At 43.3% G+C, this 13,704-nt stretch overlaps 1 protein-coding gene across 4 annotated transcripts in view; it reads left to right on the top strand.

Moving 5' to 3' along the window:
• elovl5 (ELOVL fatty acid elongase 5) overlaps window positions 1–13,704 on the top strand; it is a 143,757-nt gene that overhangs the window by 112,929 nt on the left and 17,124 nt on the right. For all 4 annotated transcript variants that reach the window (XM_063039083.1, XM_063039074.1, XM_063039064.1 and 1 more), the window contains one exon: window positions 11,119–11,290. In XM_063039083.1, coding sequence (XP_062895153.1) covers window positions 11,119–11,290 — 172 coding nt within the window. The remainder of the gene's footprint in view (window positions 1–11,118; window positions 11,291–13,704) is intronic.

The raw sequence follows: 13,704 nt of genomic DNA, 5'->3' as shown, positions 1-13,704 counted from the left end.
GGTGCTCCGTTTCCTCTTACATTCCAAAGACGTATGGGTTAGTAGGTTAATTGGTCACATGGGTATAATTAGGGGGCACGGGCTCGTGAGCCAGAAGGACCTGTTACCGTGCTGTATCTCTAAATAAAAAGAAATGGCCATTGAGATGGCACAATGGAGACACAATAGATTGCAGATACTGGCCTCGGGAGCAATACACAAAGAGCTGTGTGATCTCAGTGGGTCGGGCAGCATCTATGAAGGGAAATGAGCAGTTGATGTTCAAGTCAAGACCCTTTCTCTGGAGTGGCATCCAAGTTCATTTCCTTTCACAGAGGCCGCCTGGTCCACTGGGTTCCTCCAGCATTTATATATACATGATCAGTTCCTCCTGTTCCTAATAAACTTTGCGAAACCATCAATATCCATGAAACCACAAACTCAGAGGCTGCTTTCCCCATTGCTGGAGACTTTAACCAAGCGTCGCTGACCAGAGCTTACCTGAAGTTCTCCTGACACATCGAGGTGTGCACAAGGGGAGGAAGCATACTTGACCACTGCTATTCTCCCTTCCGCAATGCCTACAAAACACTTCTGCACCCTCTGTTTGGAAAGCCTGATCATTCCTCCATCTTGCTCCTACCCTCCTACAGGCAGAAATTGAAGCAGGAAGCAGCCATCATGAAAACCATACACTCCTGGTCCAGCCAATCAGACTCAATGTTACAAGACTGCTTTGATAGAGTCACCTGGGAGGTATTTCGAGCTGAGAACATCTCCGAATACATGGAGGTGATCACAAGCTTCACTCAGAAGTGCATTGAAGACATTGTTCCCCAAAAATTGGTCCGGGTCTACCCAAACCAGAAGCCTTGGATAAATAGTTCAGTGTATGTTGCTGTCAGCGTAAAGGATAAAGCTTTTACCTTCAGAGACCAACAGGAGCTCAGGAGATGCCATTATGATTTACGTAGAGACATTAAGGTGGCAAAATGTCAACACAGGGACAAATTCCAGTCACAACTCTGTGACAATGATACACGCAGCTTATAGCAAGGACTGCACACCATCGTGGACTTCAAGAGGAAACGCAGCAGTACAGCGAACATTGCCACCTGGCTCCCGGATGAGCTAAATGTTTTTTTATGCTTGATTCCAGGTTGTTAGGACTGAATGCCCAAGGAGAGCCACTGATGAGACCTGCACTTTGGTTTTCCCCAAGGCCGAGATCCATAGAATATTCCAACGTGTCAACAGCTGCAAGGCAGTGAGGCCAGACGGCATCTCAGGGCACATCCTCGAAGTGTGTGCTGAATAGTTGGCTGGTGTGTTTACTTTTTAATCTCCCTCTCCCAGTGTGTAGTGCCCTCCTGTTTCAAATTGTCCATCATTGTTCCTGTACCTGAAAACCAAGGTAGCATGCCTGAATGATTGGCGCCCTGTTGCACTCACGTCAATTATAAGCAAATGCTTTGAGAGGCTCTTTAAAGACTATATCTGCAGCGTGCTACCACCCACACTGGACCCCCTACAAATCGCTTACTGATGGAACCGGTCTACCGATGATACCATAGACACGGAACTACACACCATCCTCACTCACCTGGGGAAGAGGGATGCATACATTAGAATGCTGTTCCTGGACTACAGTGCAGCATTTAACACCATAATCCCCTCCAGACTTGACAGGAAACTCAGAGGCCCTGACCTGCACCCCACCTTGTGCAGTTGGATCCTAGAGTTCCTATTGGATCACCGACAGGTGGTAAGGATGGGCTCCCTCACCTCTGCCTCTCTGACCCTCAACACACATGCCTTCCAGGGTTTGTGTTCTGAGTCTCGTTCTCTACTCCCTTTACACCCACGACTGTACTGCCACACGTAGCTCCAATTTGCTGATCAAAATCGTAGATGACATGACTTTGATCGGCCTTATTTCTAGCGGTGATGAGACAGCCTACGGAGGAGAGGTTGACACCCTGACATAGTGGTGCCAGGATAACCACCTCTCCCTCAATATTCAAAAACAAAAGAGCTGATTGTGGATTACAGGAGGAATAGAGACAGGCTCGCCCCGATCAACATCAATGGCTCTGCAGTTGAGAGGGTCAATAGTTTCAAGCTCCTCATTACACACATCACCGATGATCTCACCTGGACTGTACACACTGGCTGTGTGGCAAAAGAAGCACAACAACGTGTCTTCCACCTCAGGCAACTGAAGAAGTTTGGCAGGGGCCCCCACATCCTCAAAACTGGCTACAGGGGCACCATTGAGAGCATTCTGACTGGCTGTATCACCGCCTGGTACAGGAACTGCATCAACCTTGATCACTTGGCACTGCAGAGAGTGGTACAGACAGCCCAGTGCATCTGTAGATGTGACCTTCCCCCCATTAAGGATAATTATAGCAGCAGGTGCAGAAAGAAGGCCTGGAAGATCATTGGGGACACCAGTCATCCCAATCATATGTTACAGCTGCTTCCAGCTGGCAAACGGTACCACAGCATTAAAGCTAGGACCAACAAGCTACGGGACAGTTTCTTTCTACAAGCCATTAGTCTTTTAAATTCACATGCCTGTACACTGCAATGGAGTCATAGCGCAAATATTTTTACTCCTTCACATTATGGGATGGATGTAAGATTTTAGTAAATTCTAAATTCTAATTCTAATAAAGTGGCCATTGAGTGTAAGAGCATGGTTTTCTGCTGCTGCAGCCTATCCACTTCAAGATTTGATGTGTTGTGCACTCAGAGATGCTCTTCTGTACACAACTGTTGCAGCAAGTGGATATTTGAATTACTGTTGCCTTCCTATCAGCTTGAACCGGTCTGGTCATTCTCCTCTGAGCTCTCTCATTAACAAAGAATTTTTGGCCACAGAACTGCCGCTCACTGGATGTTTTTTGTATCATTCTCTGTAAACTCTAGAGATTGTGAAAATCAAGGAGATCAGCTGTTTCTGAGATACTCAACCCTCCTCTATCAATCATTCATTCCACAGTCAGATCACTTGGATCACATTTCTTCCCCATTCTGATGTTTGGCCTGAGCCACTTGACCATGTCTACATGCTTTTATAAATTGCATTGCATTGCTGCCACATGATTGGCTGATTAGATATTTGCATTGACGAAAAGGGGCACAGGTGTACTGTACCTAATAAAGTGGTCACTGAGTGCATATAAAAAATAAGTAGAGCACAAAGAGAGCAAGAGTAGTGAAGTAGTGAAACATAGAAAACATACAGCACAATACAGGCCCTTCGGCCCACAATCCTGTGCCGAACATGTACTTACTTTAGAAATTACCTAGGGTTACCCATAGCCCTCTATTTTTCCAAGCTCTATGTACCTATCCAAGAGACTCCTAAAAGACCCTATCGTATCCGCCTCCACCACCATTGCCAGCAGCCCAGTCCACACACTCACCACTCTCTCCGTAAAAGAACTTAGCCCTGACATCTCCTCTGAACCTGCTTCTGAGCACATGGGTTCATTGTTCATTCAGAAATCTGATGGCAGAGGGGAAAAAGCTGTTCCTAAGTGGCTGAGTGGAGGTCCTTAATGATAAATGCCACCATTTTGAAGCATTGCCCCAGTTATAGAAGCAGCATAGAAACAGGTCCTTCAGCCCAGTGAGTCGGCACAAACCACCAACCATCTATTTACACTAGTCATACAGTAATCCCATTGTCCACACATTTTTATCAATTCCCCCCAAGATTCTACCACCCAGGGATAATCTACAGCAGTCAATCCTACTGATCACACGTCTATGAGATATGGGCAGAAACTGGAGCACTCGGGGGAAACCCATACTAGTCACACGGTGAACCTGCAAACTCTACACATACAGCACAGACCAGATCAGGACTGAACCCAGGTCACTGCAGCTGTGAGGCAACAGCTCCAGTCTCTGTTACAGTTGTGATCACAAATTAATGATCTGGTGTAAGGCTGTTGACAAACAAAAATGCCTGCATTTAACTGAAAATCCCAGGAAGATTTTCAAATTAATTTTTACACTGATAAATCTTAATGTGAAAGAGACATTTTCATTTTTATCAAGAACCGAAATCTTAAATTTACGTAATTTATCTTTTGAGATTAGCATTGAATTCCTCTTTTTATTTGGTTTTTCTAGCTTGAACCATACAAAAATAAAACCATCGTTAGATCTGCTTCATTTCCATACCATACAGTTTTAGGAAAATCCACCTGTGAAATATAATTAGGTAAAAAATGTTGGCAGTTTTGGTCACCTACCTATAGCAAAGCTATCAATAAGATTGCAAGAGTGCAAAGAAAATTTACATGGATGTTGGTGGGATTTGAGGACATGTGTTATAGGGAAAAGTTGAATAGATTAGAACTTTATTCCCTAGAATGTAGGAGAATGAGGGGAGATTTGATAGAGGTATAGAAAATGAGGAGGGGTGTAAATAGGGTAAATGCAAGTAGGCTGTTTGCACTGAAGTTGGCCGAGACCAGAACTAGAGGTCCTGGTTTAAGAGTGAAAGGTGAAATATTTAAAAGGAAGGTGAGAGTTTGCAATTCCCCAGTGGAAATGGTGGCTACTGCTTCGATTTCAGCATTTAAGAGAAGTTTGGATAGGAACATAGTGTTGGCGTGTGGCCAAGTGGCTAAGGCGTTCGTCTAGTGATCTGAAGGTCGCTAGTTTGAGCCTTGGCTGAGGCAGCGTGTTGTGTCCTTGAGCAAGGCACTGAACCACACATTGCTCTGCAACGACACCGGTGCCAAGCTGTATCGGCCCTAGTGTCCTTCCCTTGGACAACATCAGTGGTGTGGAGAGGGGAGACTCGCAGCATGGGCAACTGCCGGTCTTCCATACAACCTTGCCCAGGCCTGCACCCTGGAAACCTTCCAAGGCGCGAATCCATGGTCTCATGAGACTAACGGATGCCTATAGAGGATAGGACCATTGATGGGAGCGGTATGAAGGGCTATGTTCCAGGTGCAGGTCAATGGGACTAGGCAGAATAATAGTTTGGCCCAGGCTAGATGGGCTGAAGGGCCTATTTCTGTGCTGTATTCTATGACTCTAATAATAATTATTATTATCAAGTATGTCAGAGTTGTCAGGCATGTTTGAATTTTCTCTGAAGTCTGGAATTTACAATCGGTATTTAGCTTATTAATTGGCCATCAATAGAAAAAAGAAGTTTCATTAATATAGACTATGTTTATAGGCTCCCAATCCCTTCCCAGATCTTAATGCTACCTCCATAAATTTTTCCTATGTAAAACTGGTTTTACAGGATAATAATGTGTATAAGTTTATAGCACAGTATGGGCCCTTTGGTTCACGATGTTGTGCCTGCCTTTTAACCTACTATAAGCTCAATCTAACCCTTCTGTCCCACATAGCTGATCATTTTTCTTTCATCCATGTGCCAATTTGAGAGTCTTTTAAATGTCCCTAATGTATCTGCCTCTACCACCATCCTGGCTGTGTGTTTTATGCACCCACCTCTCTCTGTAAAAACAATCCTCTTTTTGTCATCCCCCTTAAACTTTTCACCACTCACCTTAAAAGGATGTCCTGTGAAATTATACATTGCTGCCCTGGGGAAAAGGCACCGACTGTCTACTCTATCTTATGCACTTCTATTATGGTGTCTGTCATCGTTCTTCATTCCAAAGCAAAGAGCCATAGATTGCTCAATTTTTTCTCATAAGACATGCTCTCTACACCAGACCGCATCCTTGTAAATCTCCTATACACCCTTTCTAAAGCCTCCTAGAATGAGGTGACCAGAGTTGAAAACAATACTCTTAAGTGAGGTCTAACCAGTGTTCTGTAGAGCTACAGGATAAAGTGGTGATAATTTAAGGCACCACAATCAATCATTGTGCCCTCCTTTGTTGTTGGAATAACTTACAGAGTGCACCCTTGAGCCAGAATGGAGACTTCTGGTTGATGTTTTTATGTGAATAAATCAGGCTGAATATATCCCAAAGCTGTCATCAGTGTATAACCTGAGTGGTATTGGTTTACTGTTGTCACATGCACCAAGACACAGTCAAAAACTTGTCTTGCATACTGTCCATACAAATCAAATCATTACACAGTGCATTGATCTAGAACAATAACACTGCAGAATAAAATGTTGAAGCTACCAAAAAAGTGCAGTTCAGGTAAACAATAGAGTTCAAGATCATAATGTGGTTTCAGGTATCCCTCTCCACAGATACTAAAGGTTAGTTTTATTTGTCACATGTACATTGAAGCATTCAGTGAAATGTGTAATTTACGTCAACGACCAACACAGTCCGCGGATGTGCTGGGGGCAGCCCGCTTGCTGTTACCACTTGCCGGTGCCAACATAGCATGCCCACAGCTTACTAACCGTAACCTGTACGTCTTTAGAATATGGTAGGAAACCGGAGCACTCAGAGAAAACCCATGCAGTCATGAGGAGAATGTATAAACTCCTTACGGCAACAGCGGGAATTGAACTCAGATCACTGGCACTACACACCATTCCACTCTGTTCAGTATCTTGAGGATTTTCCATTTAAATTTCTGATTTCAAGCTAAGTTCATGGGTTTTCGCAGGCTTGATGCAACAATTTGTTTCAGCTTTACATCTCTCCAATCATGATCAAGGCCAGCCAGTTTGTTATCAGGTTTCCCTCTTAAATACTAATTACCTTTGTGGATTATCTTCAGATTTCTGAATGGACAATGAACCCGTGTACACTACCTCAAATTTTTTCTTTTTTTGCTCTCCTTATGTAATTTTTTAAAATTATATTTCTTACTGTCATTTATAATTTACTTTATTGTGTATTACAATGTACTGCTTCTGCAAAGCGACATATTTCAATGATATCAATCCTGATTCTGATTCTGATACCTGTACATGTGACAAATATCAAGGATGAACTTTATTTGTCATATACATTTATATGCATTAGGAATTTGCTGTGGTGTGTTAGCGTGTCAAGGAACGAAATAAACATTTAATAATTATAAGGAATAAGGAATTATATAAACTATAAAAAGAATATATAAATAAAATACAAAATCTAACAAAGGTAGAGGTTAAACATTCAACATTCTACAATTATAAGAATAAACAATTGTATAAAAAAGTTAAAGTACAGATATGGAATAAAATATGCAGTGGTACATAAATACCAGCCTGTATTTACAGTGTAAACAGCATTACAAAATGTGTTTTCAAGTGCAGTGATGGAGGTCATAGATAGAGGGGGTAGAGGTGGGCTAACTAGAATGGTTGATCAGATTAACTGCCTGGGAAGAAACTTCTAAGATAGCATGTTTTTTTTTGGTTTTACTAGTGCTACAGCGCTTCCCAGAAGAGAGGTTTTAGAAAAGGTGGTTTGCTGACACTGAGTTAGACAGCAGTGTTGCAGTATCCTCAGGGATATTGACTCACTCAGTCATTTCGTTTCAGGCATTCAAAGGCGCCCACAATCAAATTATCATTTTCTTCGCTGCCTTCACACTATGCTCATGTCCGTCTGGGTCCATCTCCATACATGAAGAACTGGCTTGTGCCGTGATTGTTGTTGGGTAGGATTATTGGAACTCTTGTGTGATTGGCTGGAGGGTCACATGACACAATCACATGCAAGTGTTGTTACCCAATGAAAGATGCCAATTTAGATTTTTACTGCTGCCTTTTGGGGAATTTCTCTGCGTTTATAATGGTGATCGTCCGTCGTATCTGATGATGACAGAGACCTGTGCGGGAGTCTTTAAAGTGGGAAAGCTGTTGCACTGTCTCGACCCCGGAAAAATGAGTCCCGTGGTATGAGTAGTCAGAACAATTGGGGCCTTCCTTGGTTGCAGTGGACAAGCATGACTTTCTCTGTGCCTTGTCATGTCCTTCGCTCTCCAAAAAGCGTGGGTAGAATTGCCTTCTTGGCCATTGGATGTCACTGTAGATCACATCCTCCCCATCTGTCAGAGCTGACTTCACATGGTAGGACAGGCATGTCCCTATCTCACTGGGGTATGAGACTCTCTGGTTACCCTCACCTGCTTTAGCCCACCTGTCAGAGTGCTGCCACAGGTGCTACTTGGAGCCACAGCTGAGATCTGAGCTTCTGGTAGGGCCTAAAATGAATGAGCTGCCCTGGAATGGACAATGTAAGCCCCTTAACCAGAGATGCTACCCCTCCCTGGGGATGTCAACCCATACACCCCTGAATTTATAATAAATTATACTTCTTATACCAAAGTCAAAAAATGTTATTTATTTATTTATTTAGAGATGCAGCATGGTAACAGGCCCTTCCGGCCCAACAAGCGTGCGCCACCCAATTAGACACGTGACCAATTAACCTAGTAATTATATGTGGCCTTCTATATATTGGCGAGACCCAACGCAGACTGGGAGATCGTTTTGCTGAACACCTACGCTCTGTCCGCCAGAGAAAGCAGGATCTCCCAGTGGCCACACATTTTAGTTCCACATCCCATTCCCATTCTGACATGTCTATCCACGGCCTCCTCTACTGTAAAGATGAAGCCACACTCAGGTTGGAGGAACAACACCTTATATTCCGTCTGGGCAGCCTCCAACCTGATGGCATGAACATTGACTTCTCTAACTTCCGCTAATGTCCCACCTCCCCCTCGTACCCCATCCGTTATTTATACACACACGTTCTTTCTCTCACTCTCCTTTTTCTCCCTCTGTCCCTCTGACTATACCCCTTGCCCATCCTCTGGGCTTTCCCCCCCCTTCCCCTTTTCCTTCTCCCTGGGCCTCCTGTCCCATGATCCTCTCATATCTCTTTTGCCAATCACCTGTCCAGCTCTTGGCTCCATCCCTCCCCCACCTGTCTTCTCCTATCATTTTGGATCTCCCCCTCCCCCTCCCCTTTCAAATCTCTTACTAACTCTTTCTTCAGTTAGTCCTGATGAAGGGTCTCATCCTGAAACGTCGACTGTACCTCTTCCTAGAGATGCTGCCTGGCCTGCTGCGTTCACCAGCAACTTTGATGTGTGTTGCTTCTTATACCAAATCTGGTTTTAACAACTGAAAAATCTTCCAAATTGTCCTTGTGAAACATAATGGTACATTAATTTAATACAAAGTTGGTGGATATATTCTAGTAATCAAAAACACTACCCTTACAGGCAGTGATTTTACAGTTGTGGCTTGACACAGAAATTTAATTAGAGACGGCATGGTAGCGTAGCAGTTAGTGTAAGTGTATTACAGCGGCAATGACCCTGGTTCAATTCCCGCCGATGTCTGTAAGGAGTTTATGCCTTCTCCCCGTGACCACGTGGGTTTCCTCTGAGTGCTCTGGTTTCCTCCCACATTCCAAAGATGTACCAGTTAGTAGGTTAATTGGTCACGTGTCTAATTGGGTGGCGCAGGCTTGTTGGGCCGGTAGGGCCTGTTACCATGCTGCATCTCTAAATAAATAACATACTTTGACTTTGGTATTGTCTTTGTGCTGTTACTAGGAGCACTGGGATGATTTAGTATGCCATATTTGTACTGTGTGGTGTAGTTGTTTTCAAAGAAGAACTGAATCAGGCAGTCATATCTTTTATTTGGTTTCTTTAGATGCATAGAATCTTACAACATGGAAACAGTACCTTCAGCCCAACTCGTCCATGCTGATTGTGTTGCCCAGTGTGCTAGTCCCATTTTGGCCCATAGCCCTTTAAACCTCTCCTATCCATCTCTTATTTAAATGTTATTTAAACATTACTAATGCACCCACCTCAACCAGTATTTCTGTCTGCTCATTCCAAATATGCACCACCCTTTGTGTTAAGTAGCTGCTCCTGATGTCCCTTTTAAACGTCTCGCCTCTGATCTTAAAAACCTCTACCTCTTGTTTTTAGCACCACCTCTCCCTCAGAAATTAAAAAATGACACACTTCTTATTCTGGTTTCTGTCTTTTTCCTTTCCAGTCCTGATAAGAGTCTTGAAACGTCAGCTGTTCATTTCCATCCATAGTTGCTGCCTGACCTGCTGAGTTCCTCCAGCATTTTGTGTGTGTTGCTCTGTGCTTTCACCTTGTCCACCCCTTCATTATCTGGTATACCTCTATCAGGTCATCCTTCTACCTCCTATTGTAACTGACCCTCAAGCCCAGGCAACGTCCTGGTAAATGAGTATAGGTTGAGTGAGCCAGGGCTTTTCTCTTTGGAGTGAAGGAGGATGAGATGTGATTTGATAGAGATGTACAAGGTTCTTAGAGGTATAGATAGAGTGGATAGTCAGCATCTTTCTCCCAGGCCAGAGGACATCCATTTAAGGTGAGTGGAGGAAAGTTTAGTGAGATGTCAGAGAAAGGCTTACGCAGAGTGTAGTGGGTGCCTGAAATGCACTGTTGGGATGATGTAGGCAGTTACATTAGAGAAATTTAAAAGACTCGTGGATGGGCTATGTGGGAGGGAAGGGTTAGATTGATCTTGGAGAAGGTTAAAAGGTCAGCACAACATCCTTGGTCAAAGGGCCCTTCCTGTGCTGTGCAGTTCTATGTTCTATTAAATACTTTACACAGTCTTTCTGTTTTAATAACTTCTTCCCTATATCAGGGTTACTAAAACCACTGGGCACCACGGTGGCATAGCGGTTAGCACAACACTAGTACAGCGTGGGACATTCCAGAGTTCGGAGTTCAACTCCAGCACTGTCTGTAAGGAGTTTGCACGTTCTCCACATGAACTGCATGGATTTCCTCTAGGTGCTCTGGCTTCCTCCCACAGTCTAAAGACTGTGGGTTAGTAGGTTAATTGGTCATTCTAAATTGTCCTGTGATTAGGCTAGAGTTAAATAGCTAAGTTGCTGTGCAGTGTGGCTCATTGGGCCAAAAGGGCTTGTTCCACGCTGTATCTCTAAGTAATAAATCAGAAAAATAAATAAAACTGCTTATTTGAAAGAGTATATGCTTGATCTCACTCGTTTCCTATGATCTGAATGACACAAGCAGTCCGATGGAGTGGAGCGTGGAGTTTGCCAGATTACAGGAAGAGTAATACCATTACTCTCATGATGGTTTGCGACGTTCCTTACCGCTAGATTTGCTTTAAGACTGCCAGTGATTTGATGTTTGTGGTGTTGAATCCATGCTAAACTACATTTGAGCGTTATTCCCTCTTTTTCGCAGATTATCCGTATCCTATGGTGGTACTACTTCTCTAAAGTCATAGAGTTCATGGACACATTTTTCTTCATTTTACGAAAGAACTACCATCAGATCACTATTCTGCATGTCTATCACCATGCCACCATGTTCAACATCTGGTGGTTTGTTATGAACTGGGTGCCCTGTGGTCACTGTAAGAGAAATAACCATCTTTTCTCTTTTTAGGTGTTTTTATTTGGTCTTTCAAAGGGCAACTAAACCCAAGGATATTGGGATCTTTCACTTTAATCGTGGCTTAATGTCCTACTTGGAATCTAGAGCCCCAAAAGTTTTAGATATCCTGCCATCACCTTCCTTTCATATACACTCAGTGGCCATTTTGTTATGTACAGGTGTGGCACCTGATGTGGTCTTCTGCTGCTGTAGCCCATCCACTTCAAGGTTCGAATGTTGTGCATTCAGTGGTGCTCTTTTGCACACCCCTGTTGCAATCCAGTGTTACTAGTGTTGCCTTCCTGTCTGCTTGAACCAGGCCAGCCTTCCTCCTCTGACATATCTTATTAACAAGGAGTTTTCGCCCACAGAACTGCCACTCATTGGATGTTTTTTATTGCATCTTACACCGTACTCTGTAAATTTTGCATAAAAATCCCAGGACATCAGCAGTTTCTAAGATACTCAAGCCTCCCCATCTGGCATCAAAAATCATTCCATGGTCAAAGTCACTTAGATCACATTTCTTCCTCATTCTGATGTTTGGTCTGAACAACTACTGACTCCCTTGACCATGTTTGCATGTTTTTATGTATTGAATTGCTACCACACGATTGACTGAATAGCTGTTTGCATTATTGAGGTGGTGTACAGGTGTACCTAATAAAGTGACCACTGAGTGTATCTCTATCGCCCATCACTACTAATGTTAAGATCTCTGTTGCTATGGCAACAAAACAAATTTATTCAAACCTCTCAATCCAAATGATTTGTGAATGGCTAGATAACTTACCTGTCTGTTAAAAGGTAAAAATAACCAAGTTTGTGTTATAAAATAATCCCAAATCTACTAATCATATTCTTATTACTTGATTGATATTTTTAATACAACTGCTAACACCTATCCCAGCAATAAGACTCTTAAAGCTGTGTCATTGCATTAACCGTGTTTGCAAGCCATTAGCTCATATGTCAGGCCTGCTCCTGCTGACACCTCCCAGCCTGCACATGCAGACACCTCCCAATCTCCACCCAGCTAATAGGATTCATCTGCTGCTCGTTCCAGACTCATCACCTGCAGCCTATTAAACCCCAGTTCTCATCCAGAGTTCTTGTTCACTCAATGAACCACCGAGCCTCAACCATCTACTCCTAGCTTTTACTCTCCTTGCCTGAAATTTACCTTGTTGCCTGTTTGGTTTAATTTCTGTTCAGTTTTGTTTTGTCCCCACCCTGCTTCCCCCCCACCCCCCATAGCTTGTTATTTTTCAATCTATTGTTAAAGTTATTGTTCACCACTGAATGGGCCCCGCTACTCTGCTTTTGGGTCAAGCCTCTGCTACATTTCCTGACATAAAGAGCCATAGTGTCACACAGCACAGAAATAGGCCCTTCAACCCAACTGGTCCATGCTGGCCAAAATTCCCATCCAAGCCAGTCCCATTTGCCAGTGTTTATCCTATATCCCTCTAAATTTTTCCTACCCATGTACCAGTCCATGCACCTTTCAAATAGTGTTAATGTATCTGCCTCAACCACTACTCTGGCAGCTTGTTCCATCTACTGACCACCCTCTGGGTGAAAATGTTATCCTTCAGATCCCTATTAAATCTTTCCCCTCTCACCTGAAAGCTATGTGCTCTAGTTTTTGATTCCTAAACCCTGGAAAAAGGACTATGCACATTCACCTTATCTATGTCCATAAGATCACCCCTCAGTCTCCTACACTGCAGTGAATTATGTCCTAATTTCCCTCCATAACTCAGTTCCTGAAGTCCTGGCAACATCCTTATACATTTCCTCCTCACTCTTTCCATTTCTGTTGTCTGTACCTAATTAATAACCATCAATATGTTAAATACACACACACACACACACACACACACACATATACAGGTTAAATGCAAGAAGGCTTTTTACACTGCGATTGGGTGAGACTAGAACTAGAGGTCATGAGTTAAGAGCGAAAGGAGAAAAGTTTAAGAGTAACATGAGGGGGAACGTCTTCACTCAGGGTGGTGAAAGTGTGGAACAAACTGCCTGTGGAAGTGGTGGATGTGGATTCAATTTCGACACTTAGAGAAATTTGGATAGATACATGGGTGGGAGGGGTATGGATGGCTGTGGGCTGGGTGCAGGTTAATGGGACTGAGCAAATTAATAGTTTGGCATAGACTAGATGGGCCATAGGGCTTATTTTTGTGCTGTAGTGTTTATGATTTTAAGGAATTGGTGGAAGAGTAGGTCATTCTACAGGGTGATCAAAACTGAACACATTATCCCAAGTGCAGAGTCACCAACGTCTTGTACAAGATTTTGGGTACGAGATTATCTAAGGAAGGATGTGCTAGCATTGGGGAAGGTCCAGAAGAGGTTCACAAGAATGATCCTGGG

The sequence above is a fragment of the Mobula hypostoma genome, chromosome 2 (genome assembly GCF_963921235.1).
Source record: "Mobula hypostoma chromosome 2, sMobHyp1.1, whole genome shotgun sequence".
NCBI lineage: Eukaryota > Metazoa > Chordata > Chondrichthyes > Myliobatiformes > Myliobatidae > Mobula > Mobula hypostoma.
Note: the sequence above shows the minus strand (reverse complement) of the source record. Positions and strands in the feature narration are given on the sequence as shown.